At 48.3% G+C, this 27954-nt stretch overlaps 1 protein-coding gene across 1 annotated transcript in view; it reads left to right on the top strand.

Annotated features, from left to right (window-relative positions):
* EPHB1 (EPH receptor B1) overlaps nt 1–27954 on the top strand; it is a 433422-nt gene that overhangs the window by 159749 nt on the left and 245719 nt on the right. Inside the window, exon 3 of the mRNA XM_007457544.1 lies at nt 2485–3166. Within this exon, the coding sequence (XP_007457606.1) occupies nt 2485–3166 (682 nt within the window). The remainder of the gene's footprint in view (nt 1–2484; nt 3167–27954) is intronic.

Below are 27954 nucleotides of genomic sequence, written 5' to 3'. Positions count from 1 at the left end.
TCTCTCTACTCTTTCCCTTTGAATATACAGCTGTATTCCCCCTAATTTGCTTTGATCGCTCCCTTAGGAGTTGTCATGGAATCAATTAGACTCATAGATTTTTATGACTCCAGGTCACCCAGTGTGATTCCTCATTTTACAGATGAGAAAACTGAGGCTCAGAGAGGTTAATGTTTGAAACAATTACTTCTGTTGGGTCTTATAATACCAATCAGTGTCATTTTCTAAGACAAATGTTCTCAATATCCCAGCTCCACAGGAGTGTAAATCCTCATTCTGTCTGTTTAAGGGTGTACTGGTGGTGATAGTCTCAGTGCTAAGCTGAGCCCCCAAAGGTGGGCTTCCTGTCCTGCTCCCACACAGAAGAGCTGCATTAGTCTTGGGTGGGTCAAGGTCCCCACCCTAATTGAGGCCTCAAGCTTCGCCTGTGCTTTGACAAAGGAGCCCCATGCTTGTGCTGAGACCTCATACAGCCCAATGAAATGATGGATCGTGAGTTTAAACAATTGCAGAACAGCAAAAAAAAAAAAAATCCTTTCCTTCCCTCAGAAGTCATGTAGGGTCAACTGGGAAAATATAATTTCAAAACAGCCATGGGAGAGTGGCCTGAAAATTTGAACTGAAACAACTGTCAGCGATGACTTCTCCCTAATGTATTTGCTTTCTGGTTCCAAAAAACCAGGCAAGCAGAACATAACTATAATGAACACATTTAAATAGAACATAACACAATCTAAAGAAGGAATAAAAAGTGGTTCCTCAACATCTAGAGATTCAATAAGAAATGAAGCAAGGTCTAGGTGCAGTTGGCTGTGTGCGAGGATCCCAGAAGGAGTCCACCAGCTAGAGAGGGAACGGGGCCCCCTGAGAGTGTGGGAGGGGCCTGGGGAGAAGGAGTGGCCATGGGGGTCACTGTACAGGCCTGGGTGGGTGGGGCCAGCTCTTCACGTACCCATCTTTCCTCTGCACCATGCCTGGTCATCAGAAGCCCCAGTATAAGTTTAAAGGACAGCCTTGCTTTGCCCTCCTGCTCCTACAAATAATTAATTCTGTGCAAGAAGAAATTCGGGCATGTTTCCCATGTACATTTAATTAGCTTTTAGCTCTTTTAATAAAGAATTCTAATTTATATATTTCAAGTCCACACTGTGAATAATAAACAATTAATACAATATTTAAAGAAATGGCACTTGTTTGTTTTTTTTGTCACCACTGCTAAATAGTCAAGGACCTTGATCTATTTTCTCTTTTCACTTTAGAAGTTGAATTTCTTCTGCCCCTTATTCACTTCTTTAGCAAACACATTGGAACCTCCTGGGAAGACCCCCAGTTCTTGAGGTCAGCGTCCTGAGAGCTCCCCAGTATGGGCAGCTGCTTCCTCTCCCGGCACAAGGAAGAAAGAATGACCCAGCAGCTCTTCTTTGACCCCTGCCCCAGAGTGGCTCATTAAGGAAGCTGTGTCTTTATGGACCCCCTCCCCTTATTGCCTGTTACTGAAATAAGTTATTAGGTGAATTTCTTTGGCCATTCAAAGCACTTGTTTCTATTTCCTCTCTTTCCCATCTACTTTATGGCCATGGGACCACCGGTGAATTGCATGATGTCTTTTCACCTGTAAATTGAGGATGATAATCTAGTTGTATGGGGAACTGTTGAGACTATTGAGAGACATCACTTACTAAATGCATTTTTACTCCTCTCCTTCCAATCTACAGGACTGCTAAAAATGAGAGCTCTCTTTTCCAACATGAATCACAATAGTCTCTCCCTTATTAAGAAGCTTTCCTTATTCCCTAAGTAACCCCTTCCAACATTCTCTTCCATCACATCTTTGTTTGACGTGTGTGCACAATGATGCTTAATTTGCTTCATTAAGGATCTCTCTTAGTATTGCTAGTCTTATCCACTTCAGTCTAACTTTTTCAGAGATTGATGTTATAAAACAAAAGTTTATGCAAATTTAAGTTTATTGAACAATTCTGAAAAGCTTTATATTCATATGCTTTTTGGAGATGTAAAAGAGTTTCACCACAATAAAGAAATTAGTTTCAGAAATGAGAATTTTCCAGGTGGGGGTGTCATGTGGTCAGACCCATAATACATAGAGTGACTGTTGAGAGCAGAGGCGGTGGCATTGAAGATGAAAGTGCCTACCATTGCACGGGGCTAAGAGCTGCAGGTGGTCCCTTGGATGTGATGAGTCATTGTCACAATGAGAGCTGTGGGTTAGATGAAGGGAGGCTTTCTAGGGTGAAGTCTGTTATATTTTGGGATGGGCTGCAGAGAAGTCTTCCAAAGTCTGCTTATAAGGAGACCTTTAAAAGCAAGTTCAAATTAGGTGCGTTCATTTCTCAAGTCAAGCATCCAGTTGGTGAGCTCGTAAGGCCCCCTCCAGTGCCAGGCTTCTCCTCTGCTCTGCCTCTCCTTGTCTTCTTACTCTCTATTTTGTGTTTTTCATGTGTGTGCCTGGCCTGTTTGGTACAGTGGGAAGAAGTCAGTGGCTATGATGAAAACCTGAACACCATCCGAACCTACCAGGTGTGCAATGTCTTCGAGCCCAACCAGAACAACTGGCTGCTCACCACCTTCATCAACCGGCGGGGGGCCCATCGCATCTACACGGAGATGCGCTTCACTGTGAGGGACTGCAGCAGCCTCCCCAACGTTCCAGGCTCCTGCAAGGAGACCTTCAACTTGTACTACTACGAGACTGACTCTGTCATTGCCACCAAGAAGTCGGCCTTCTGGTCCGAAGCCCCTTACCTCAAAGTGGACACCATTGCTGCAGATGAGAGCTTCTCCCAGGTGGACTTCGGGGGAAGGTTGATGAAGGTCAACACAGAAGTCAGGAGCTTTGGGCCTCTTACGCGGAATGGTTTTTATCTTGCTTTCCAGGATTATGGAGCCTGTATGTCTCTCCTTTCTGTCCGTGTCTTCTTCAAAAAGTGTCCTAGCATTGTGCAAAATTTTGCAGTGTTCCCAGAGACCATGACTGGGGCAGAAAGCACATCTTTGGTGATTGCTCGGGGCATATGCATCCCCAATGCAGAGGAAGTGGACGTGCCCATCAAACTCTACTGCAACGGGGACGGGGAATGGATGGTGCCCATCGGGCGCTGCACCTGTAAGCCTGGCTATGAGCCTGAGAACAGCGTGGCCTGCAAGGGTAAGCCCTGAGGCTCTTGAGGCCTCTACTTCCTGCCCTCCTGGGGCAGGGCTGAGTCAGCAAAGGTCCCTGCCTCCAGCTCGGGATCATAAAGGAACAGAAGAGCCTAATGGCTTCTAAAGTTCTGGGGGGAACCTCCATCTCCAGTGCTAGGCCTGATGATTTTCCAGTTGTGTTCAACTGGATATCCGTATTTATGGTGGGGGGAAGAGATGGGGAGAATTCCAAATGGTGGATAATAACTTAATAACCATTCAGGTATATTTAGTTTTGGGGACACTGGCACTCATATTCTCCTTCTCTCTCTCTTTCTCCCTCTTTCAGACACACACACACACAGAGACCCACACACCTGCATCCAGTCCAGCCCCGTGCTCTGAGGTGTGGATTATTTGGGTTGTCATAGACTAGTCACTCAAGGGTAACTGAGAAATGACTGAATTTGGAAAATATTTTTGTTCATTTCAGTCCAGCTCCCACAGCACTCAGCTTGGTACTGAACCCATGTAGCTCATTAACTCAAAGCCCCTTGTGTTGGCTGTCTTCCTCCAGGGTCTCAGTGCCAGGCCCTGGGGTAGGAATGGGGTCTAGCATTAGTAGGTCCTGAAAGGAGGTGAAGCTGTTGGAATCGGGGTGGGACAGTACTGTGTGTTCTACTACCTGTGCTTTGGGATGATACAGAGTGATGGCGACTGTGCAGATGGGGGCATCAGGGTACCCTGTGCTCACACTGACCCTCCTCAGTCCAGGAGAGCACGTGTGCAATAAATGGAAATAAACGTGCTGAACTGGCTTGAGACTCGATCTCCTCTGGGAGTTAATAGAGGGGTCTAGAGGGTCCATGGCTCATCTGTTGACTGAGTACATGGAAGCTGAACAGGAGGGAATCCAAAGTTGGGGAAGAGAAGACTGTTTTCCTTTATCTTTTGCTTGTGGCTTTCAAAGTTTCAGATTCTTTCAAGAGCAAGGCTTCCCATATGGACCTCAGAAACCACCTTGACCCTAACTCCTTACTAGGGTTGCCCCAGTCCTTTGGGGACAAGTTGGAGGGGGGGGCTGTGGTTGCTCCTTCTCCATCATGAGCTTCATTTCAGCTGTCCCCCGTCATCATCCCCACCCTGTCTGAGCATCAGAACATCCCTTGCGTGTCTCCTTCCCCACTTATCTTGCTCGCCAAACACCTGCAGGCAAAGCACCAGGCACAGGATTGCTAATGCCCACCTGCTCTGCGATCCTTTGGACTCAGCTAATTGCCTGGGCTGGGACACTCACACAGCCTTTCTGAGGCCTGCTGAGAGCGGAGAGCTGTGCCTTTGTGTCTTTATTGGGTTTCTTGGTTATGGTACCCGTGATGGATGATGTGGAAACTGGGGGGAGAGAGTGCCAGATCAAGTGATGAATCAACGCAGACAGGTTTAAAACCAACCCAGCCTGGTCCCACAGCACTCCTCTTTGTCCCATTGTTTGGGGATGGGAGGGAGGTGCCCTCTTGGGCATGGGTCAGGGTCTGAGTGGAGACCCAGGCCCCAGGCTGAGTTCTTAAAGGTGCAGGTGTGGCAGCTGCCAGGCATGCTCACAATAGCACGGGTGATTTCTCCAGGCTTCAAAGGGTGGCCACACTGCATTTGCTGGCTGGGGTCCTCTTGTTTCCCATTATTTCCGGAGCAGAACGGCAGGAACCAGAGCAAGCATTGATTGGTTCTGATTTAATTGGGACTCTGGGAACAGGCTCTCATTGCTCTGGGCTGATTGGAACTTTTCTTTTTTGGGGGGTTCTTGTGTCCCTGTTGCTTGTCCGTCACCTCCTGTGGTTTTCCTGGGAGGGCCTATGGGGACAAATATGTAAATCCAAGTGGTTACTTTCCATCCTCCCTACTCAGCCCCACCCTCCTCCTGACTTTTGGTGGATGTTCCTGATCTAGAGCTGTCATGAACCTGACCTAACTTCACAAACTACTTGTTGCAAACTCACTGGAAGCTGGAGGAGATGGGGAGACCAGGACATCATCACTTTGCCATTTCAGAGGCACAGGCAGCCACATTTTGGTGGCATTTCTAAGAGCAGAGAGTGGCAAGCCAGGCTGCATCATGGGTCCTGCAGCCCGGTGGCCTGGCTGAGCTCAGTGCCCTAGAAAGGCAGAAAAGCACCTTTCCTTCTGTCTCAAGAACTTTAAGTTGAATCCTCCAAATTCTTTGACCTTGGCTCTGCTGGTAACCTGAGATGGCTGAGCCTGACCTGCCTCCCCAGGGCTCATAGCAAGGGGCTACCCAGGGAGGTAAACAGGCCTGGGGCATAGATGGTGATCTTGGGAGGATTCTGCACCCTTTGGATAGGGATGGGCAGTGCATGGGAAGGTACTTGTAACTAGTCCTTGGTGTGTATCTTCAAGAGAAGGTGCTCAATTCATTTTGGATGCTCATGCTGCGGGGGTGTCAGGTGGGCACTGTGGCCCTTCACAGCAGTTCTGGAGTGGCCTGCCTAGTACAGGCAATTCTCCTGAGGCAAGAAGCAGGGAGATTGGTGGATGCAATAGAGACCTGTAGGTGAGAAAGTCTTGTGAGTCTCCATCAGCTGTCCTGGTAAGACTGGAGAACGAAGGCAAGCTGCTCTCTCCCAATACAGCCCTGAGAATTGATGCCTTGGAGCCCGGCTGGCAGAAACCTGGATGGTTCTGTGATTCACGGTTCTGTGATTCACGGTTATGTTGATCTGGTTAACTTTCTTTTCCAGATATTTGAATCTGAGCCTCTGCATGTGTTGAATCTATGGGCTGACAGAAAGAATATCTATTATATTGTTTTTCTGGCAGTTCAGACTTTCATCACAGGCAAGAATCTTATTCTGAATTTTGCCTTTGCATCTGCGAAACCCTCTCCTGTCAAAGACATGGTGACCAGTTTCTTGGTTTTGCAGAAGCATCTGGGGACCAGTTAGGTAGCTCAACCAGCAAAGAGTGGTCCTGGCCTAGAGCTGTTCCTGTTGTGAGGAGGGAGGGTGCTGGAAGGAAGGGGTGGCAAGCAGAGGAAGCCGTGGGGGGAGCTTGCACATCAGGCTGTGCAGCAAGTGGCTCACACACTTTCTAGAGGTCTCCATGGCCCAAGGCCTGTTCCGGACTCATCCTTTCTGCACACGTAGGTTGGACTGATCAGGCAGAATCACAACAGCCTGTTGACCCCACCAGTGACTCTGACCCCATCATGCATTTATCTCTGTGAAATTGTTAATTACTAGGAAAATGGCCTATATGCCCCACTTTCAAGTTTTATGCTCTTAGTTTAGCAGATCAATGAGAAATCATGGCTTTGTCTTTCCCCACCTGCATGCCTTCCCTGCTCAGGTTGATGGCTAAGTCCATTCTCTTTGTGAGTCCCTGTAGCCTAACTGTCCCTGGGCCAGGGAGGCCAGGAGCTGGTGCTTGGCAAGCTCCCTCTGTGCTGTGACGCCTAAAATGTTGCATCAGCTAAAGTTGGTCTCGGGGGTCAGCTAAGATCATTCCAACTCTGGATGTTGGCAGGGACTTGGCAGCTCCTAAGGAAGAACAGAGCTGTTCTCAGCTGTTCTCTGTCCCTCGTTTTGTGTCTCTTCTGCTCCTTAGCATCCATCAAAGGCCTGCCTTGGGCCCTACAACCTCATGGGCACTGTCTGTGCAGCCCTTCCCGGCCCCCGCCCCCCGCCGCCCCGCTCCTCGGCCCTTCCCTGCCCCTCCCCCAGGTCTCTTCTTCCCTCCTTCCCTCCCTCCAAACGGGGACTGTTTTCCTTGGTAATTTTCCACCTACATGTAAATTCCTTCATGCCTGGAAACCCAAGGGACATTTTGAAGCTTTCAACAGTTTCGGCACCTTTGTCAACCTGAGCAGCCGAGATGAGCCAATCTATAAGCCTGGGGGAGTCGAGACAAAAAATCTGCAGGATTCGAAGGGGGAGAAAAATGTGTCTAATTTAGCTCCTCTTGGAAAAAAGAAGTTTCTGGGACCTATTTCCACCTCCCTTCATCCTGGGTGTTGAAAGAGAAACTGGGGGCCTGACAGAGCATGTGTGTGTGTGTGTGTGTGTGTGTGTGTGTGTGTGTGTGTGTGTGTGTGTGTGTGGTGCTGTGCTGGTGGCTGGGGCACTGAGGAACCTTTTCTGCTCTGCTCTCTGGCCCATCAGCTGTTGGCTGGTGACTGAGAGGAAGCCCACAACCCAGACGCCTCCTCTCAAGCCCCAGGGAAACCCACTCTGCGGAGGCCACAGGGTCATTAACACCGCAGCCCCATGAGATGACCTTCATGATAGGATTGCCCAACGGGCTACTTCATTGAGAAACCTCTCGGGCCTTCACGGTGGCCCTGCCCAGCGCCCTGCAGAGAGGCCTCCTACGTAATTGGCTGGATGTAACGGACACCAGCATGAGCAACAGGAAACAGAGCCAGAAGGATGCCCCCTGCCTCACCGACCCCAGCACACGGGGCAGGGGTGTATGGTCCCAGACTCCGGTTGCGGCAGGGGACAGCAAGGAGAACAGGGGAGAGGGGCAGCTCTGGGTTCCAAACCCCCTTGTGCTCTGCATTGCCCCTTCTGCCTTTGAAGGACAGGGGTAGAAGCACCCAAATACAAGCAATCGTGATTTTCCCAGGTCAGTGCTAGCGTGAAGAGAATGTTCTGGGCATGATAGCTATCCTGGGCAGAAGAAGTCCATGACTTAGTAAATATTATCAAAGATGGTGACGAAGGCACCATACGGTCATTATTGAGTCAGTGTGGGCAGTGGAGACATCATGGGGTGAGCAGCTGAGCTGGGGCTCTGGGCCCACCACTACTGCACCATGAAGAACCATCGAGCCTGAAACAGCCCAAGCCGGGGGGTGGCGGTGAGGGTGGGCGTGGCAGTGGGTAGGATACGGAGAGACCATCTATTCTGACGGCCTCATTTGTCCATGGAGAGAGGGCGGCCAGAGAGCATCTCTGGATACCAATCCAGGGAGCCCTGTTGGGTAATGTCAGAGCTGGGATCAGGACCCAGGTCTGGGAGGCCACCATCTGCCTCTGCTTCTGAGTCTGGTTTTTGTTGAAATTAACTGTCCTTGGACACACAACATCTGTTGCCAGGAATATCCACCCCCTCTCAGCTGTTTTCCCATGAGCACTTTCTCTGTGTCTGTGTCGTCCCTTGTTTTATCTTGGGTCCAGGCGCTCCATGGAGCTGTGCTCTACAGTCATACATTTCCGCACCGTACAGCACAGGGCTCCGCGTTGACCACCCCCATCTTCTTTTTAATTTTTCTGGGAGCGGTACCGTCTCTCCAGATGTTCTGACATGTTGACGTGCCTGTGAGCCATCCAGAGGGGCATGGCATCTGGGCGGGGGTGGGGTGGGGGGTTGGTGACACCAAGCTCCCTGGGAAGGGTGCGGTCTAAGGCTTTGTGCTTCCGGAAGAGGACAGGGGGAATGACAGGGCTGTGGGCTGGAGGCCTGATTGTGGCTCTGTAATCGGCATCAAGGAACAGCATGGGCCCCGAGGGCTGAACCCGGGCTCAGGCAAGGCTGTGGTCAGACTTATCCCTTTGCTTCCTGTCCCCAACTCTTTCTGGAGCCGGACAGCCCCGGTATGCAGAACCTGAGCACACCCATCTGCACAAACTTCCTTGCCTGGAGGGTGAATCACCACTTTTGAGTTTGAAGCATGGAGATGAAAACTCCCACTGGATTTGAGCTTGCCTGGAGCTGGGATGCTCCGTTCTGGACCACAGGAGCTCTGATGATCTGAGCTCTGTTTCCACTGCTTTGGCCCATTGACAAGCCGTGTTGACAGTGCCCTGATGCTTCTGGGCCTCAGTTCTCTCTCAGGGCAGCGGGGTGAAGATCCCGAGAAGAGTCAGCTCAGGGCAGCTGCAAATGGTGAAGGAATGCATCCTGGTTTGCACACCGCCGGGAGCAGGCCTTATTTTGCCAACAGGGCCATGGCAGGGACACTGAGAGAGGGACACCCTGGCCTTTCCCTAGGGGAGGGGTCTCTGTCTGCAGATGTCCTGTCTGTACTGTCCTTGCTGGCTAAGAGCTGGAGTACCAGTTACCTGGTCAGGCAGCTGCAGCTGAGCCTTCCACTTTTGTTTTAACGGTCAGTTAATGAGGCAGGGCAGGAAAACCCCAGGGAGATGTGGCTTAGGACAGAGGAGTATGTCTCGATCTGCTTGGGGCCCCGGGAGCTATCCTGTATGACAGAGAGCATCTTGCCTTCTTGTGTGCCCACCCAGCCTGCCGCATGAGGAGTCTGTGCAGCTGCAGGTGTACTGGGTTCACCCTCTCGTGTGTGTGTGTGTGTGTGTGTGTGTGTGTGTATGTGTGTGTGTGTGTGTGCACGCACGGGCACACTCATGGCTCAAGAGGTCGGGAGGAAATCAGCTCGGCTGCGTCAGGCCCTGGAGAGGTTGGTGAAGGTTAGGAGGCACTGTGGGAAGCCTCAGGAGGCTTCTTGGAATCACAGGACAGAAATTTAGGGCCAGGGAGGGCCAGGAGCAGCTCTGACAAGGGTTTTTATTGAGGGTGGGACCGGTTCAGGAGAAGGGCTGGACCAGGCCCTTCAGTTTCTGGCTTGTCTCGGTCATCTGTCTGGAATAGCCCACCAACGCCGTGGGCACATAGTGCCCCTAGTGGGGGCTGGAGTTACTTGGTCTTCAGGTATGACCCTTGGGGCCTGCTCGGGTCACCTCCTTGCAGGCCTTGACACTTCTGGCCTCCCATTCCTCAGTCTAGTTGGATTCCACTTGTGAGTTCCTGTGGGTGGAGTGTCTCTATGCTCATTCTTTCTCTAGGTTCTTATTGGACACTTACTGTTGCCAGGCCCTTTATACTTATACACTCAGATGAAGCGATTATACTTCTGAGAATCTGCTAGATTCTTAGCTCTTAGAAAGCACTTGCAATAGCCAGAGGGCAAGGGGACCACAAGTGGCCTATGGAGGGTGGCCGCTCCCAGCTAGGTAAGGCCTCTAAGCCTACCAGATGATATGTACTTTGCTTTCCCACAGTGGTCCCTCAGCCTGCTCTTAGACACCACCAGGGATGGGACACTCTGACTTCCTGAGGCAGCCGGGAACCCTTCTTTCTAGGACTGAAATTAATTAGGGGCCCACTGCTGTTTTTCCTGGGTTGGAACTTTTAAGCAAATCTCCCTTATCCCAAGTTACTTTTTGTTGTTGTTATTTTTTAAATGCTTTGAACAGGTAGGACATATGAAATTAAGTTTCCCTTTGACTCTGGTCCTGATCAGGTCCCTCACTGTTTTAGTTTCTGATATTCTCTTGCTAATAGGGTCCATGCATTTGCACACTCAGAATGTAGACAAGTCCTTTCCTCATCTACACAGGGCTTACTGCACAGCGTTTTTCACCTAGTTCCACGCCCCACCCCCACCCCCGCTTTCTTGCTTAACGAGGAAAGTTAGCAGTAGTTTGGCTGGTTGTATTACCTAGAAATCTGGCCTTTTTCCTTCCAATGATTGTGTAATATTCCACTGGATGGTTGTACCTTTATTTAATTGGTCCTTCATTTATATACATGTAGGTTGCATCCTGTGTTTTGCTATTTCTAAACAATGTTTCAGCAAACATCCCTGTGCTTCATCTTTGCACTTAGGAGTGAGCATATCTGTGAGATTAATTAATTTATTTATTTATTCAATGAATATTTATTGAGGACTTTCTGTGTGCCATGGACTTTTCTAAGAGCTAAGATGTAGCAAGTTCTTAGAAGTAAAATTGCTGAATCAGAGTATATAAATTTTTAATTTTGATAGTTATTCCCAAACAGTCCTCCAAAAAAAGGACATTTTCTTCCAATTTTTGCTCCCACCAACAATGTTTGAGGGTTCCTGTTCCCCATACCTTTGCCAAGATAATAAAATATCAATTGTTTTTATCTTTGCCAATCTGATAGATGAAAATCGGCCTCCCACTGTGGTTTCAGTTTCCATTTGTCTTGCCATGAGGGGCACTGCACATGGCAAAATTCCATAAATTGCCCTGTTTGTGGGTTGAGATGCAAGCGTCCCTATGTAACGCATCATCACATTAGGTGGGTTTGCACTTGGCAGTCAGTTTGGAGTGTGCTCACTCCACGATGCAGTCTACCCTTCACTCTCCTCTGGTCCCTTCCCTCCTGCCCTTCGTCCCACCCTTCATGCATTCTTTGCCCATCTCTAGCCTCAGGACATTTGGGCACGTGCTGTGCACCTATTTCAGTGTTTCCCGACTGTGGTAGGGGAAAGGAGAACAGGTGGGACAGGGCAAGAGCCGGTGCTGTTGCAAAAGGGCCATATGCCACCCTTCTGGCCAGTCTCAGGAAGGCTGGCCAAGCCCGGTTTGGGGGGGGAAAACACACCTCATTTTTCCCATCCTTCTTCTCCTGCCAAGGGCCTGCTCTGGGCCCCCTGCTCCCCTTCTTGCAGTCCTGCTCTGCCCCACACATCCCTCAGCTCTCACCCTTTGCCCAGTGCCCCCACCTGACATCGCTTCCTTTTACTCTCTCAGCTTACCTCTGGGGCCTCGGGGCTCAGCTCACCCTGGTGACTCCCACTCCACTGCCCCTTCCTAAATCACCAGCCCTCAGCTGGTGCCTCCTCCAGCCTCCTCTTCATCTCTTCTGCAGCCTCTCACGCTCACTAGACCTGCCACCCCTTCCACGGCAGCCCCGAATCTGGCTCAGTCCCACCCCTGACCAGGTGTCCTTGCCCAGCCTGCGGAAACCCCAGGCCTACTTTTGCCAGTGGGCGTTGTCTTAGCCCTGGCCTGCGGCTCACTGCCTCATTCTCTTTTTGGTTTTGTCTTCAACTCTGCAGCAGTTCTTTCTCTCTGGGGCCATGGACTTCCCACCTCTTTTACTAGCCTCAGCCTCCCTCTCCCCTCCCTTTTCCTCTCCACTCCTCTCCCCTCTCCCCCTCCTTTCCATCTTCCCTCCCTCCCTTCCTTCCTCACTACTTTTCTGTTTAAATATATTCAGGTTAAAAGGTGAGTCAGCTTAAAGAAAAATAATGTTAAATAATAAATTTAAAAATCTGGCATGTAGATATGGCAAAAAGCAATCAAGATAATATGCAAGTGACTGACGTTTAAAACACGGCTGACTTGGGCTTCCCTGGTGGCTCAGTGGTTGAGAGTCCGCCTGCCGATTCAGGGGACATGGGTTCGTGCCCCGGTCCGCGAGGATCCCACATGCAGCGGAGCGGCTGGGCCCGTGAGCCATGGCCGCTGAGCCTGCGCGTCCAGAGCCTGTGCTCCGCAGTGGGAGAGGCCACAACAGTGAGAGGCCCGCGTACCGCAAAAAAACAAAAACAAAAACAAAAACAAAACAACAACAACAACAACAAAAAACTACTGACTTGCCCCATTTACCTAGGTTAAGAAAGCAGCCTGTGTGCTCTGCAGGGAAGTCCCACACTCCATTGTCAGATCATGCTGACGACTCTGATTCGGGTACAGAGCAAACTTCTCTGGACTGGCTTTCAGCTTGCATTGAGGCACTAGTGCAGCCTGGCTATCATTTATAGAACACTCATATGTACCGGCTGCTCTGCCAAATTCCTCTCCTGCATTATCTCTTAAAACCTCACTGTAGCCCTAGGAAGTACATACAATCATCATGCTCGCTTTTCAGTTGAAGACACTGAGGCACAGAGAAACTAAGTAGCTTTGCCGAGGTCATGCAACGTAGGACTCTGAGGCCTGGCTGATAACGCTTATTCTGTATTCCTCTGACAGCTGGAGAAGGGCAAGATTTGCTTAGGGGAAGACCTGTGTTTTGTGATGGGAGCTAGGGCTTCAGTGTCCCACGTGGACTGAGATATAAGCCTTCCCTAAGGTACCCAAAGAAAAGCCATCAGAGTTTGATCAGCATTTTCCATTGGCTAGGGATGAACCAGGAGGTTCATGGAGGGACCATGCTCATGGCAAGAATGAATCAAAGACACACCCCTCCGGCTCCATGGTCAGCCCAGCTCTCACCCTTCTCCTCCCCAAGCTCCCTACGGGCAGGCCCACCCCTGATGAGCCTCTGTGTCCCAAATGCTTACACTGTGCCATCTGTGAAATGAGAACCAAACAAAACACATTGAAAACAAAATTGGTGGAAGCAGGATGTGAGCTGAGGAGGAAGAAAAGCTTTGCAAGTCAGACAGAGAAAGACAAATATATGATAGTGCGTATATGTGGAATCTAAAAAAAAAAAAAAAGTGATACAAATGAACTTATTTACCAAACAAAAGCAGGCTCACAGACTTAGAAAACAAACGTATGGATACAAAGGGGAAAGATACTGGGCGGAGTGGGGAGAGATAAATTGGGAGTTTGGGATTGACATGTACACACTACTACATTTAAAATAGATAACCAACAAGGACCTACTGTATAGCACAGGGCTCAATGTTGTGTAAGAACCTAAATGGGAAAAGAACTTGGAAAATAATAGATACATGTATATGTATAACTGAGTCATTTTGCTGGACGCTGAAACTAACACAACATTGTTAATCAACTATCCTCCAATATAAAATAAAAATTAAAAAATAAAAAGATGTTTAAGAAAACATCTCAGCTGAACTGGGCAGTGTAAACTCTGAACAAACCAGGCAGGAACAGAGCGCGAGTCCGATGACAAGGCGTGCACTCGAAGAGGTGACGATGGCAGAACCAGATGGAGGAAGTAACCAGTGATGACAGAGGCCTTGTCTGTCTGTTGTCCAATAGAGTGACACGTTGTACACACAGGCACACACAGAAGAAAATCAACAGAGCGGTTGCGAGCCCATACGTCATGAAACCCTTTTGCTAAAAGCTGGTGATAATGTGTCAGTTTGACAGAGGACATAAGGTCAGTGTAACGTGTGTGCTTCAAGCAGAAAATGGCAATCTGCTCTTTGCACAAGATGGATAGAGCTTCTCATTGAAATCGTATGGAATATGCAAGAACTCTGCCAAATCATGAACTTGGCAAAAATGTACCTGTTCTGCGAATTAGGCAATTGGAGGGTTTCTGTTGGGTTTCTGGGTCTGTCACACACATGCCTGTGTTGATCCGAATGTGGAGGCCCTTGTGGCTTGGGCTTCTCTTCTCTCACTGGTTCTGTTTGTCTTCCCCTCTGCATCTTTGGCCAAACTTGTCTCTCCCCTGTTTTCCTTTTTTTTTTTTCCCTCCATTTATTCTATTCTTTTGTCTGTCTTCTCTCTGGAGTTGATTCAAAAAGAGAGAAAAGAGAAAACACATTCCACTGGTAGAATTTCAATGAATGGATGGCTAATTCCATTCATTTTATTTTTTTTTCTCTAGGAAACTGTTTAGATGCAAATTGCAAGGACCAATGTATTTTTTCACATAGGAAAATATAGGAAATCAATGTTCATCAGTGAAATCAATTGCAAATATTACAAGTAAATTTTTCATCAGAATTATTAATATGTAATCACACGTGTTGATAATAAGGTTATATTTTAAAAAGAACATAGCTTTATAAAAAAATGTCTTTGTAGAATGCCCTGCTTCTCCGTGCTCATTTCTTTATTTTTCTGGAACATACTCTACTGCTTTCAGCTTCTTCAGCCCCATTCTTGATTATTCCTGGCTTATGAGAATTCTTTCAAACTTCCTTTTTTTCCTAACATCTTTTAAATCTTTCAGTCCAGCTACTAGTTAAGAACCAGTTACCACAGCTGTTTGTGTGTGTGGTTTTTCTTAACATCTTTATTGGAGTATAACTGTTTTACAATGGTGTGTTAGTTTCTGCTTTACAACAAAATGAATCAGTTATATGTATACATATGTTCCCATATCTCTTCCCTCTTGCGTACCCAATCAGAGTGACAGATGCAACCTGTCAGGCTGACAGCTGCCCCTCCCCTCTTGTAGGTAGCTCTAACCCGCTTACCTAGCCCACTTACCTCAGAATTTCCTCATGCAAACTCAGTTATTTGGGAGAGTGTTTCATCTTTGGGGATTGGACTTTCCACTCACCTTTGCTCTGAACCCCGTCAGGGGGCACTTACCGCCCCTCCTTGCGCACTTGTAGAGTCTAAATGTGAACTCACAGCCCCAACGCGGGGAGCAGCCCCCTCCTGTCTGAGGACTTGCTGCAGCCTTGGAGGCAATGGACGTGCTCCCCAGAGAGCTGACAGTATCAGCACACTAGCCAGTTGGACATCCACACCCCCACATCTTCCTGACCAGGAGGAGGTAGAGGTGGCCGGACATCCTGATCCCCCGGGCACTCTCCCTGCCCTGGCTCCCCCTGATGGCCAGGTCTCTTCTGGCCACCACCACACCCCACGCCCCCAGTCTCCTTTCCCGCCCGTAGCTGTGTGCCGGCCCTTCCTTCTGGGCCACAAAAGCTCTCTAGACAGACATTGTGTGCTGTTTGCCAACACGGGGGCCCGGGTACACAGAGGGGGCGAGGGAGAGGCCAGCTGCTCTCTTTTCACACAGACCTTTGCTTTCTCCCTTTCAGTCTCCCCCTGGCTCTCTGTCTTTGAACGTGCATACAAAAATAAAAAAAGCAGTTGCTAATTAGAGCCAGAGAATGAGAGTGAGCCTGGAAGAGGGAGGTAGTGGAGGGGCCAGCTCCCGTGCAAATCAACCAGGGAGGAAGGGCAGAGGGGCCCCTGAGGGGCTTGGGAGGGATAGTTGGTCAAAATAAGCAACAATGCTTCTTCAGAATGGCAAAGAGGGATCTTGTCTTAACCTCCCGTCCTAAAAGGGGAGGAAAGGAGAAATGACAGTTTCTTGTAAACTCCCACTGCTGTTGTCCATCTACCTTCTCATCTTTGTCCCTCTCTCAGTAGCCCCGTAAACAATAGTATCTATTTGGGGGACATTTAAGTGTATCCTTTTATTGGTCATCTTTGTTCTGGCTGACAGAGAATGCAGGATCACTGGCTGAGAGGGGAGCCCCCTTATGGAGGAGCTGCTGAGGCATCAGGAAGTGCCAGCATGGAAAACATCCTCTGACAAATCAAGGCTCTCTGTCAGGGCTTTTTTCTCACGCAGTCCTATTCTTGGTTCACCAGGCAATTTCTTTTCCCAACCCCATGTCACTAAGTTCGCCAAAAGCAAAAGCAGCCCTGATGCCCGGTGCTGAAGGGCTGGAGGTCTGGTGGATGGCTGGGGAACAGCAGCCAGTGTCAGGACAGGAACCGACTGCGACCGGAGATCTTTGAACCCATTGCAAGCTCACAGAAGGTTCCAGATACCACAGCAGTCAGGGCCTGGGGGCACCTACCTGGCAGTTCTGTGGCTTCGAATGACCCCGTGCTTCATGGGGCCAGGATGACTGAAGGCTGGCAGGTGCCCGGGGACACTGGCTTTGGAGAGCTGGCAGTCACAGGGAGGGAGGGTTACCTGGTGACTCCGCCTGTCTAGAGATGCAGTTTCTCCAGGCATATGGTGAATGAACTGATGATGCAGATCTGTAAAGGTTTTGACGTCAGTGCCCTGTGCATTGAAAAAAATGAGGTAATTTTCTGAAAAAGAGAAGAGTGGAAGCCTCATCGTGATGCACATTGGTACTAACTAGTCAGGAAGGAAGAAAGGAAAAGGAAATAGAACCTGGAAAGCAAAGACTATAACTAGCTCATTTTCTTCCACTGGTGGCTGTTTCAGGTGCTGGCTACGTGTGAGAAGAGAGACCCCACTGGAATCTATTGGGAACATCCTCCAGTTCTGAGATGAGGTCTCAAAATGAGCTTTTCCAGAGTCCATACACAGTGGACTGTCTGTAGCACACAGCTCAGTGTAGCTCGTCTTAATCCTGCCCAAGGACTCCCCTGGAAAATAAGGGCTTGAATCCATATCCCATGCAACTAGCCAGACCACAAAGCTGTTGAGAAAACAGCCATCGATGGGTAGTTGTCAAGAGCTGGCAGCAGGAAAGCTTGGGTTGTTCTGTCCTGGCTCTGTGTTTATGAGCAGAATGACCTCTCTGGGCTCAGTATCGTGTTAAGTGGTTTTATAACACTGTGTTAAGTGGTCTTATAACACTGGGCTCGGGCTGGCAGCGAAGACACCATGAGAATCTCTGCCTGGGTAGAGTTCAGCCAAGATCTTGGCATGTTGCAAGGGTTCAAAAACGGATGCTGATTATTATCAATATTTTATTATTAAATAAGCCAGAGGATAATTTTCTATCTATCTATGGGGTTGGTTCTCTTGAGGTGTATGAGAATTGTGGAAAGGATGTGGTACATTTACAGAGATCTGGTAAATATTAAGAAGGCTTAGATAACATGATCTGGGTCATGGGTACATAAACGAATTTAGAGTCTCTGGAGATAGTGGAAGCCACCCATCTAGTCATAAGTGGGCATGAGTTTGTCCAGTTTCTCATTGCAAAATTAATTTTTTTAATTCTTTTTTTCATTTTTCAGTAACTTTAAATTTTATTTAAAAAAATTATCATACAGAAAATTTAACTTATTTTGGTGGACCATTTTATGAACTTTAACACATGTTTAGATTTGTGTAACCTCCATAAAAATTAGGTAACAGAAGAGCTGCCTTATGCTTTCCCTTTATCTCCATTGCCTCTTCCCATCCCCCACCCCTGGCAATCAGTGATCTGTTCTTCATCACCATTATTTTGCCTTTTAAAATGGAATGATACACTGTGCCAACTTTTTGAGACTGGCATCTTTCACTCAGCATAATGCCTGTGAGATTCATCTTAGCTGCTGTTTGTGTTGGTAATTTGTTCCTTTTCATTGCTGAGTAATATTCCATTTTATGGATGCACCATAGTTTTGTGTACCTATTCACCTGCTGAAGAACATTTGGATTGTTTCCAATTTTTGGTGATTACATATAGTTGCTATAAACGTTCAGGTACACGTTTTTGTGTAGACATACATTTTCATTTCTCTAGGGTTAATACCCAGGAGAGGGATTATTAGGTCATATTAAAATGGGATGTTTTACTGCCAGGCTGATTTTCAGAGTGGCTGTACCATTCTGCATTACCAAAAACGATTGCTCTGCATCCTTGTCAGCTCTTGGTATTATCAGTATTTTTTATTTTAGTCATTCTAATTGGTATGTCATGGTATTTCATGGTGGTTTTAATTTTCATTTCTCTAGTGAATAATGATGTTGAATATCTGTCATGTGCTTATTTGCCATCTTTTTATACTCTTTGGTGACGTGTCTATTCAACATTTTTGCCCAAGTTTTAATTAGGTTATTTGTTTTCTTACTATTGAGTTTTGAGATTTCTTTGTATATTTTGGATACAAGTAGTTTTGTTGAATGTGCGATTTTAAAATATTTTCTAGTTTGTAACTTGTCTCTTCTTTCTCTTAACAATGTCTTTTACAAAGCAAACATTTTTAATATTGATGAAATCCAATTTGTCAATTAAAATTTTTTTATTAAAGATTGTATTTTTAGAGCAATTTTAGGTTCAGAGCAAAATTGAGAGGAAGGTACAGGTTTTTCCCATACCCTGCCCCACATGGGCATAGCCTCCCCCATTTTCAACATCCCCCGACAGAGTGGCATATTTGTTACAACTGATGAATCTACACAAACACATCATAATCATTCAAAGTCCATAGTTTACATTAAAATTCACTCTTGGTGTTGTACATTCTGTGGATTTGGACAAATGTATAATGACATGTCCATCATCATAGTATCATACAGAGTACTTTCACTGCCCTAAAAATCATCTGTGCTCTGCCTGTTCATCCCTCCCCACATCCATCCCCTGGCAACCTCTGATCATTTTACTGTCTCCATAATTTTGCCTTTTCCAGAATGTCATACAGTTGTAATCATGCAGTATATAGCCTTTTTTAATTGTCTTCTTTCACTTAGTAATATACATTTAAGTTTTCTCCAGGTCCTTTTTATGGTTTGACAGCTCATTTCTTTTGAGAGCTGAGTAATACTCCATTGTCTGGAGAATTTATCCCTTTTTTTCCAATTTATCCAACCAATTATTTTTTCAATTGTTCCAGGACAAGAATCATATTTTTGGTGCCATGTCCAGTAATTCTTTGCCCAACCCCAATTCACAAAGGTTTTCTCCGAATGCTATCTTCTGAAAGTTTTATAGTTTTGTGTTTTTAGGTCTATGATCTGTTTTGAGTTAACATTTGTTGGAAGTATTTGTTGGAGGTTCAGGTTGAAGGTCATTTTATTATTACTTTGCCTGTGATGTCTAGTTGTTCCAGTACCAGAGATGACTCCTTCACCTCCTCCAAGGCTTTACTTGAATATTATCTTCTCAGTACCCCCCACCCTGACCACCCTACTCGCAGTGTACACCACCCTCAGCAGCCCTCCTGTCTCCCCTACCTCACACTCATCTCTAAATAGTGTATAACTTATTGGTTATGTGTATTATCTGTCTCTCCTCAGTAGAACGTGGGCCACATGAGGGCAGGGATACTTTGAGGGTGTGTGAAGGTCTGCTTGTTAACTGATGTGTCCTGAGTGCTTAATAAGAACTGGATGCACGGAGAGGCTGGGCTCCCTCAAGGCACATGGCTGCAGAGGGTGGCTGGTGGAAGCTCCCAGGCCAGGTCAGATCTCAAGTGAGCTGTCCGGAGCCCTGCCTCCCACATTCATCAGGCAAAACAGGTTTGTCAAACACTCCACACTGAGCTCTCCTCTCACCCACCCGCCCACTGTATTATTTGAGGCCAGTAAGAACTTAAGCAATTAAACCATTTTTTTCTATGTCTTAAAGTATTTGTTCCTTGGAACTTAAACTTTATCCCTTTTTCACCCTTACACCCCTTGAAAAAAAGAAAGTGCTCTAATGCCCTGGGAAAGTGATCTTAAATTCTAATCAGCCCTCAATACTGGGTGTTGGAAGCCACTCAGCGATGAGGCGTTGGCAGGGCAGGGGTGCACGGGGAAAGCTATTTAGGAGGCAGAGTCGGCTAAGATGCAGGTTTCACCTGGCTGGACAGTCTTCCGTTCCAGTGAAAAGGCTTAACTTATCAAGGCAGAGGCCCAGGGAATCCGAGAAGCAAACAGTACGAAAATATGGAGATGGCAGAAGCAAAGAGGGCAGCTTAGATGAACTGGGGTGAGGGACTTAATGGGTTCCTGTCCTCCGTAATGGAGCCCCTCTCCATGATGTCCTTACCTTGAGTCCCAACATCACTCACTCTCTCCAGTGGCAGGTGGAAGGAGTGTATGATGCTGTGTCTCCCTGGGGTTGGCTCTGGAATTTCTATATAGGAGGGGTTTGGGGCCATGGCTTGGTTGGATGGGAGGGGAGGGAGCTGGCTGGGCACTTGAAGGCTGCATTTGTACAGCAGTCTCACTGTTCTTAAAGGGAATGTTAATTTGGAGTGCAGGACGGTGATGGGAACAGGAAGGGAGGGAGCGTCTGTGGGGACCTGACTGCAGAAGGAGCTGGTCCTCACCCTGCCTCACTGCAGAGGAATCTGTCCCATAGATACCACCCATCTCCCGCCCCAAGGTGGAACCCTGCTCTCTGATGATCTCTGAACAGCTAAGCTTCCTGGCCTGTTTAGAATCTGGTCACATACTATATTTGTTCCCAGAAAAGCGAACCCACGTTGTCTCCTATTTCTGTCTCATTTCCACCACTGGAGAGACCAAGTCGGCTAATTTTCCCTTTGGATAAATTTGCTTTAGTTCAGTGGGAGGCGCTGCTGATTTTAAGTCATCAGACCTATGAGGATGGGGGAACCCAACTTGTAATATTTCTTAAATTACACTTTAATGAAGATGCTCACTAACACTTGTAATAATTCACAGAAAAGAAGCTCAAGCAGATCTGGTTGAAATGTCTTCCTTTGTGGTTTTTGTTTTTAAAGAAGTGTTACCAGCTTAAACGGAGGTCTTAATTACAGATCAGGAATCAAAAACTTGCAGTGTCTGAGAATTGCTTCTCGCCTCTTCCCTTGGCCACACGTGTCTCCCGTGGTTCCTCAGGGGGAAGACCCACCCAGGAGAGGCTGCCTCTCCCCCTTGGGCCCCCTTCCCTTCCTCCCCCTTCGAAGCATCCTTGCTGTGAGCCAGCACTGGGTGCAGGGCTCCTTAGCTGTATAGAGGGTGCCTGGATCTTTGGTCTTTCTCTGAGAATCTATGTATGGTAATGCCAAAACAGGGTTACAAAAATAGTGGTATGATTTAAGTGTTTGCATTCAACAAATAAATGCTTTGAACACAAAAATTGCAATACTTGATGTTATGCTACAAGAAGATACTTGCAGGGTTTATGAGATGTGTACACGTGCAGCCCCTTAGAGGCAGGCTGGTTGGATAATGTGATGTGTTTGAAGTTGTGATGGACTCCTCATCTCAGTCCTGTGACTCTCTCATCAAGTGTGAACTTGAGGCCTTTCCCAAATGGGAGTGAGGCCAGGTGGCCCTCCTACCTTGCCCATGACAGCCTGGCTCGGCCCCTGAGTCTGGGGGATGGGCAGCTCTGACAGAGATGGGTCCCTTGCCCACCTGTGCATCCCAGCCAGTCCTCAGCAGCATCCTCATCTCTGGGAGTCTGACCCCTATTCTTCCTCCCTCTACAGCCCCACTGGGGGCTCCATGGATAGAACCATTTGGAGTCTGATTCAGAGGACAGGTAAATTTGACAGCTGACCAAGCTGGGGGTTGCCAGTGCAGTCACTCTCCTTCCTTGGGTGTGGGGCATGCATCATCCTGCAGGAGCCCCGCCTTGTGGTTCCCCCTGTGGTCTAGATGCATGTGGGCATCTGTGTGCCCTGACACCCAGGTCTGCAGCCCTTTCCAAGGGCAGGCGCCCAAAGGGACTGCTTCTCTGGCTATCTTGACTGGCCCTTTGTCTTTCCCTGGGGAGCCAGGCAGGGGAGCCTGATGGGAATGCTCCCTGCTTCTTTATTCTGGGGGAGCCCACTGTAGGTCTGGCAGTAGGGGGAAAGCCAAGAAGAAGCTCTCCTTGTCTGTATTCTGGTCTTTCAAAAGGAATCAACTAAGTAGAATTAAAATGCCCAGGAGTGATGGGGTGGGTTGCGGTAGGGGTGGTCAAAGGACCTGGGGAGAAAACATTTGTGGAATGCTTAATCCTAGAGGAAAACACTGAGGCTGGCTCCTGGCTCCAAGGCCTGAGTGGAAGGGTGTGCCTTATCTCTGCAGGGTGACCCCGAGAAGTGTTATCTGACCTGGAACAACACAGAGACACATGTCTGCAGGAGGGATGATCCAAAGGCCAGCGGAAAGTTGGTCATTTGGCTAAGGGGACGGTCTTCAGAGAGTACGGTTGAGTGATTTAGAGCTGCCCCTGGGATGGAGGGTGTATCCCATGCCTCTGCCTTCTTGTTGGAGACCCTGCCTAATGCAATGGCCTCTAACCAAACCCTGCCCCAGTACTCCACGTTCGCCCCATCTCCAGATTCATCTTCCTAAATCCCAGACTGGCTCAGTCATCCATCTGCTCAGAAACTCTTACAGCTCCTCATTGCTCTAAGAGCACGTCTCAGGCAAGCATTCAAAAGTGCACACATACCCACAAATACTGCAGGCTCCAAAGCTTGGTTAAGAGTGTAGACTCTGGGACCAGACTGCCTGGCTTAACTCTGTCTCCACCACCTACTAGCTGTAACCTACCTTGGGTAGGTTACTTTACTTCTCCGTGCCTTGGTTTTCTCACCTGTAAAATGGGCGTAATAGTAACCTACTTCCTAGGGTGGCTCTCAGAGAGCATTCAGTATATATGAATCATTGTTATTGTTTTCCAACTCTCACAGGTAGCCTGCTGGCACCCCTCCCCATTGAATTCCAAGAGTTCACACTTTAAATCCCATCAATCCCCCCAAGGCCTGACTGAACTTCTGCCTCTTCTTAAACAGTTTTTGATTTCTTGCTCCAGTTGTCAGCTGGACATAATAATTGACTTTTCTGTCCGTATGTATCTGCCAGCACATTGCCTATTTGCCCCTTTGTCCCCCAAGTGCCAGAGGCAGGCTGTAAGCCCCTGAGGGGTCCCGTTTCTTGTCCTCATGTCCCTGTTTCTTGCAGGGGATGGGCTCTCACTGCTTCTCCTGGCTGAGCTGCTTCAGCACTGGCACCTCCTTGCCCATCTTCCTCCTCTCCCCGGACCCCACCCACCTCCCTCTGTTTCTTTTAGTCCTCCCCTCTTGCCATCGCTTCCTTCTTGATTCTCCTGGTTTCTCTGACCTCCCCCACCTCTCTCTTAATGAGAACTTTCACACGTCATATTGATTTGGAGTTTTAAAAAGCCAGCTTCGATTTTCCTGGGGCACTTTTCATGATCTTACTTTTAAATGTAGGAAGAAAGCTGTTTCGAAAGCCATTGACTTTGTTCTGTTGAGTTAGGAGTCGAGGTTGGAAACTCTTTTCCGGAGACTCTGAGAACTCGGGGACCTCAGATGCCACATCTCATGAGCTGGGGCCCGAGTCTGGGGGCAGAGAGCCTTGGGCAGGGGAGGCCTTGCACACTGGCCTGGACTTGAGGATAAGGGTAAAGGGCAGGCGTAGAGCTGGGCGAAGACCAAGCCTACAGATTGTCAGCCCCTGGGGTGAGGGCGGAGGGGAGGGGGACCGTGGTGGGGATTCGTTGGTGAGGCCCCGGCTCCCACTGCTTTGGCATCAGAGGTAGGCTGGTCTCATCTCTTCCCACACAAAGCACCTAGTGATCCAGCCCCTGTGCTGAGGGCCCCGCCTGCCTCATCCCATCTAATCCTTCAGTAACCTTAGGGGCAGATCATATTATTTACATCTTGCTTTATGTGTAAGACGACATTACAGGAATAAAGCTAGGGAAGGGCAGTGAGTTCGAAAACACGATCTGTAAAGATGAAGTAATCGAAACAGCTAAGTGGGCAGAGTGAGGGGGGGAATGGCAGCATCCTACCTCCTGGAGGATGTGTGTGTTCACACATGCAGGCTGCATTACATCTTTTTGGGAATGACATTGTGTGTATATATATATATATATATATATATATTATATATATATATAATATATATATATATACATAAAAATATATATATATAATATATATATATATATATACCAACAGAATCAAGGGAATAGTGAGGATATTGGATGAAGGGAAAATAAAGGCAGGGAAGGAAGATGATCTATAGCTGAAAGTCCTGACGCCCATGGTCAGAGGTGGGTCCTCTGGATGGACTGTTTGCTTGTCACCAGGTTTGCCCTGCTTCTCCCTCCTACCCCCCACTTGGGTTCTGCAGCCATGAGCTGTGACGACCCCCCCGCCACGTGACTTCAAAGCTCTATGGAAGCAGCCAGGAGAGCAGTAGCCTAACCACATCTCATTTGACCCGGGCTCCTAGGCAGGCGCAGGGAGGAAGGGTCAAGGGCATGGCCGGGTCCATGCAACAGCCCCTCTGGGCACTGCAGCCTGGCAGCCCCTGGCAAACGCAGAACAGCTTCCCCACCTGGCTCAGTAAACATGGCACAGGAACAATTCACAGGAACCTTGAAAGGTGATCAAATCATCCTGAGATGATACAGAATTTTAGTCTGTTTGCCAACTTTTAGATATTGTCTAGATTTCGCTGTGGAACAATTTTGCCCTTTTTTTCACGAGGCTAACTTCTCCCCAGTTTTTGGATTTCAGCTTAGGGGTCACTTTATCCAGAAGTGATGCCGTCTCCTCCTGGATGCCTAGGATACTCTCCATGGCCCAGGCATTCTTCTGTAACGCAGCACATAATTCCCTAAATTTACACCCTACAGTGCCAGGGCTTCTGGGGAAAGAAAGGCTGGGGCTTGTCCTTCAACGTGTTGGAACTCTGTAGCCAAAGCCCTAAGGAAACAGCAGCCCAGGTAAATCTCTTCCTCCCCATAGGCAGAGGCTTTGTAGCCTTGAAGCCTGGCGCCCTGCCTTCTTCGTGGAAATGTAGGTCCCTGGAGGACGCTCACTTCTAGTGAGACCCAATTTGTCAAAATTAAAAATCGGAAGCTTCCTTGTGGATGTTTTAAGACAGACAGCCATGTCTTTGAGGCTGTTGCATCTGCATTCCCACCTTCATGGCTTAACGGAGGGGAGGAAGGGAGGTGCTTGAAGCCACTAAACGGCCACAACTTACACTGAAGGAAGCACGTGTGTAGACTTTCAGCTTGTGCCGAGTGTCACAGGCACTGCCACGTAGTGGTCTGGGGTGTGGAGGAGAGAGACTCAGAAAATCCCCAGCTCCTGGACAGGAGGAGGGGCAGGAGCTGCTGGAAATTCATCCTGGGCCCAGTGGATGCCCGGGTTCTGTGTCCTGTCCATCATCTCTCCGGGGCCCATACGATGATGACACCCCCAAATACCTGTTCCCTCATTTTTAGTCTTTCCTTTCAGGAAAGATAGTGAGGCTCAAAATCTCTCCCTCAGTGACCAGACACCCTCTGGTCCCTTTCCCTCCTATGTCCCCCACCCCAGTTTCTCATCATCACCCTCGGCACCTTCAGTCTTCCTAGAGTTAGGGGCCCCCAATTTGCTCTTGGGGTGAGATGCCCTGGCTTGTTTAGAGTCGGGGGTGCTCCCCACCAGAGTCATTCTCTGTGACTCCCCTGCTCTCTCTACATCCCCCAACTTCACCTCAGTTGCTTTCCCTCCTGTCCCCACCATGGGCGGGATGAGTTTTCCACTCTCCCAAGATGCTTCCTGGGTCATCCACAGGAGGTGTAAGGATAGAGGCCTAACCCCAGTGAACGTGGGAAATCTTCAGGGCCGGGAACCGAGCCTCTGGCCTCCCCAGGGCAGGCTGGTGGGAAGGCTTTACTTGTGGAGAAAGGAATCAAAGGAGACTTTCCCACATCTTCTCCATCCTCCGTTTTACTTTCTGCAGTGTCCAGGCCTGTTTAGAGGATCCGCAGACAGTGTGATGGATAATGAAGGAGACTGGTATCTCTGCCATACTTACACATTGGCCCGTGGCTGACTTAAGTCCCCTCTGAGGAGGCAGGGGCTTGCTTCTAGAACTTCAAAAATTGGAACTCGAAGCTTTTCCCTCCTCCTCCCACAGAATCTTCCCATCTCCCCAAGCCATTGAGTTACCAAGTTCTGTCCATTCTACTACCAAAGCTCTCTGGAACCTTCCCTTTCCATCTGTTGCTCCTATTCCACTGCAGTTGGGCCCTCTCTAGTCATCCTGACTCCTGTCCTGGCCCCTCAGTGCATCTTCCACACAGCTGCCCCAAGGGTCTTCCCAAAAGGTAAAGCTGCTCTTGACCACCTATGCAAAACTCTTTAGATCTCTCCATGACTTCTGTTGGATAAAATCTGATGCACCCCAACCCCTTAGCACCTGGGCATTTAGTAATTTGACCCCTGACTTATCTCTAGACTATCTCCTGTGACCCCACCTCAAGCTTCTGGCCGAACAGTGCTCAGGGGTGCCCAGCATTGAGTCTGGTTTTCAGTGTAACTTACATGCTCTTTCTTCTTCCTGGATTTCCCTTCTCTATCTCTTCGACTGGTACAGCTTAAGTCTGCTCAAATGGCTCCTCCTTAGTAAGCCTCCCCTGTCTCCCCCACAAAAGCTTGCCAGCGGCTCTTGCTTCTGTGTCCCCAGTGCGTCGTAAGCATTGACTCTGGTGGCATGCATAACACGGTACCACAGCGTGTCCTCTCTCCTGGTCCTCCCAGGAGATCGTGAGCTCCCTGAGGGCAGGACAACCTCCAGGTCATTTCTGTGGCTCCTCACCCAGCCCAGTGCAGGTATTATAAGGACTCATTGTACATGCATTGAATGAGTGAATGGATGAATGAATGAATGAGAGAATAGTGTGGGAGCTACACAGTGATGTGCCGGTTGGTGGATGCTGCTGCCACCTGGCTTCGGAGGAGTAAAATAGAACCAGCCTTCTTGGGCTTCCTCCCCCAGTGTGCTGTCCCCATGGAGGGCAGGGCTGTGGGCCTTGGTCATGGGATCTGGAAGCTAGAAAAACACTCAGGATTTCTGGCCCCACGATGTAACTTGTCGAAGCCCCCAAGGAAACAAAATCAAGATGTTGGAGGATTTTTCCTTAGGGAAATAAATATTCTCAACTTATATTTAGAATGGTACAGTATCTTCTGCATGATGATTTGACTGACAGAAGAAGTGTGTTTAAAGGTATTTTTAACCTGGAATCTGAAGAAGAAATCTAGTGATTAGATCTTTGGAAACTACTGTATAATTTTTTTTTTATACATCTTTTTTTTTTTTTTGCGGAACGCGGGCCTCTCACTGTTGTGGCCTCTCCCGTTGCAGAGCACAGGCTCCAGACGCGCAGGCTCAGCGGCCATGGCTCATGGGCCCAGCCGCTCCGCTGCATGTGGGATCCTCATGGACCAGGGCACGAACCCGTGTCCCCTGAATTGGCAGGCGGACTCTCAACCACTGTGCCACTTTGGTAAAGGAGTATGTTTAAAAAAGAGAGAAAAAGAGAGAAAAAAAACAAAAAAACAACCCAACCAGATTGATGTGTTTCAGTTCTCTCTGGAACTTTAGACTTTTGTTTGAAAGGCATGCATTTTCTTCAGAAATGGGCAACTAGCAGTGTGTGTGTGTGTGTGTGTGTGTGTGTGTGTGTGTGTGTGTGTGTGTGTATTCACACCATTCTCCATAGGTAGCTTAAGATTACGTTCTTCCCTCAAGAAAACAGTTTAGAAGGGGCCTTTTTCACTCTGTTAACAGCAACAGCGAGTGCTTGTGAGGAGGTTATTACTGTGATCATTATTATTCCCATTTTGTAGAATGAAAAAGGTGCAAACAAGGGTGTTTGAATGAACCACGCGAGACCATTCTGTCAACGCATGGTTATAGATGGTGTTTGAGCCCAGCCCCTCTTTC

Source organism: Lipotes vexillifer, unplaced genomic scaffold, assembly GCF_000442215.2.
Source record: "Lipotes vexillifer unplaced genomic scaffold, Lipotes_vexillifer_v1.1 scaffold86, whole genome shotgun sequence".
Classification (NCBI taxonomy): domain Eukaryota; kingdom Metazoa; phylum Chordata; class Mammalia; order Artiodactyla; family Lipotidae; genus Lipotes; species Lipotes vexillifer.
Note: the sequence above shows the minus strand (reverse complement) of the source record. Positions and strands in the feature narration are given on the sequence as shown.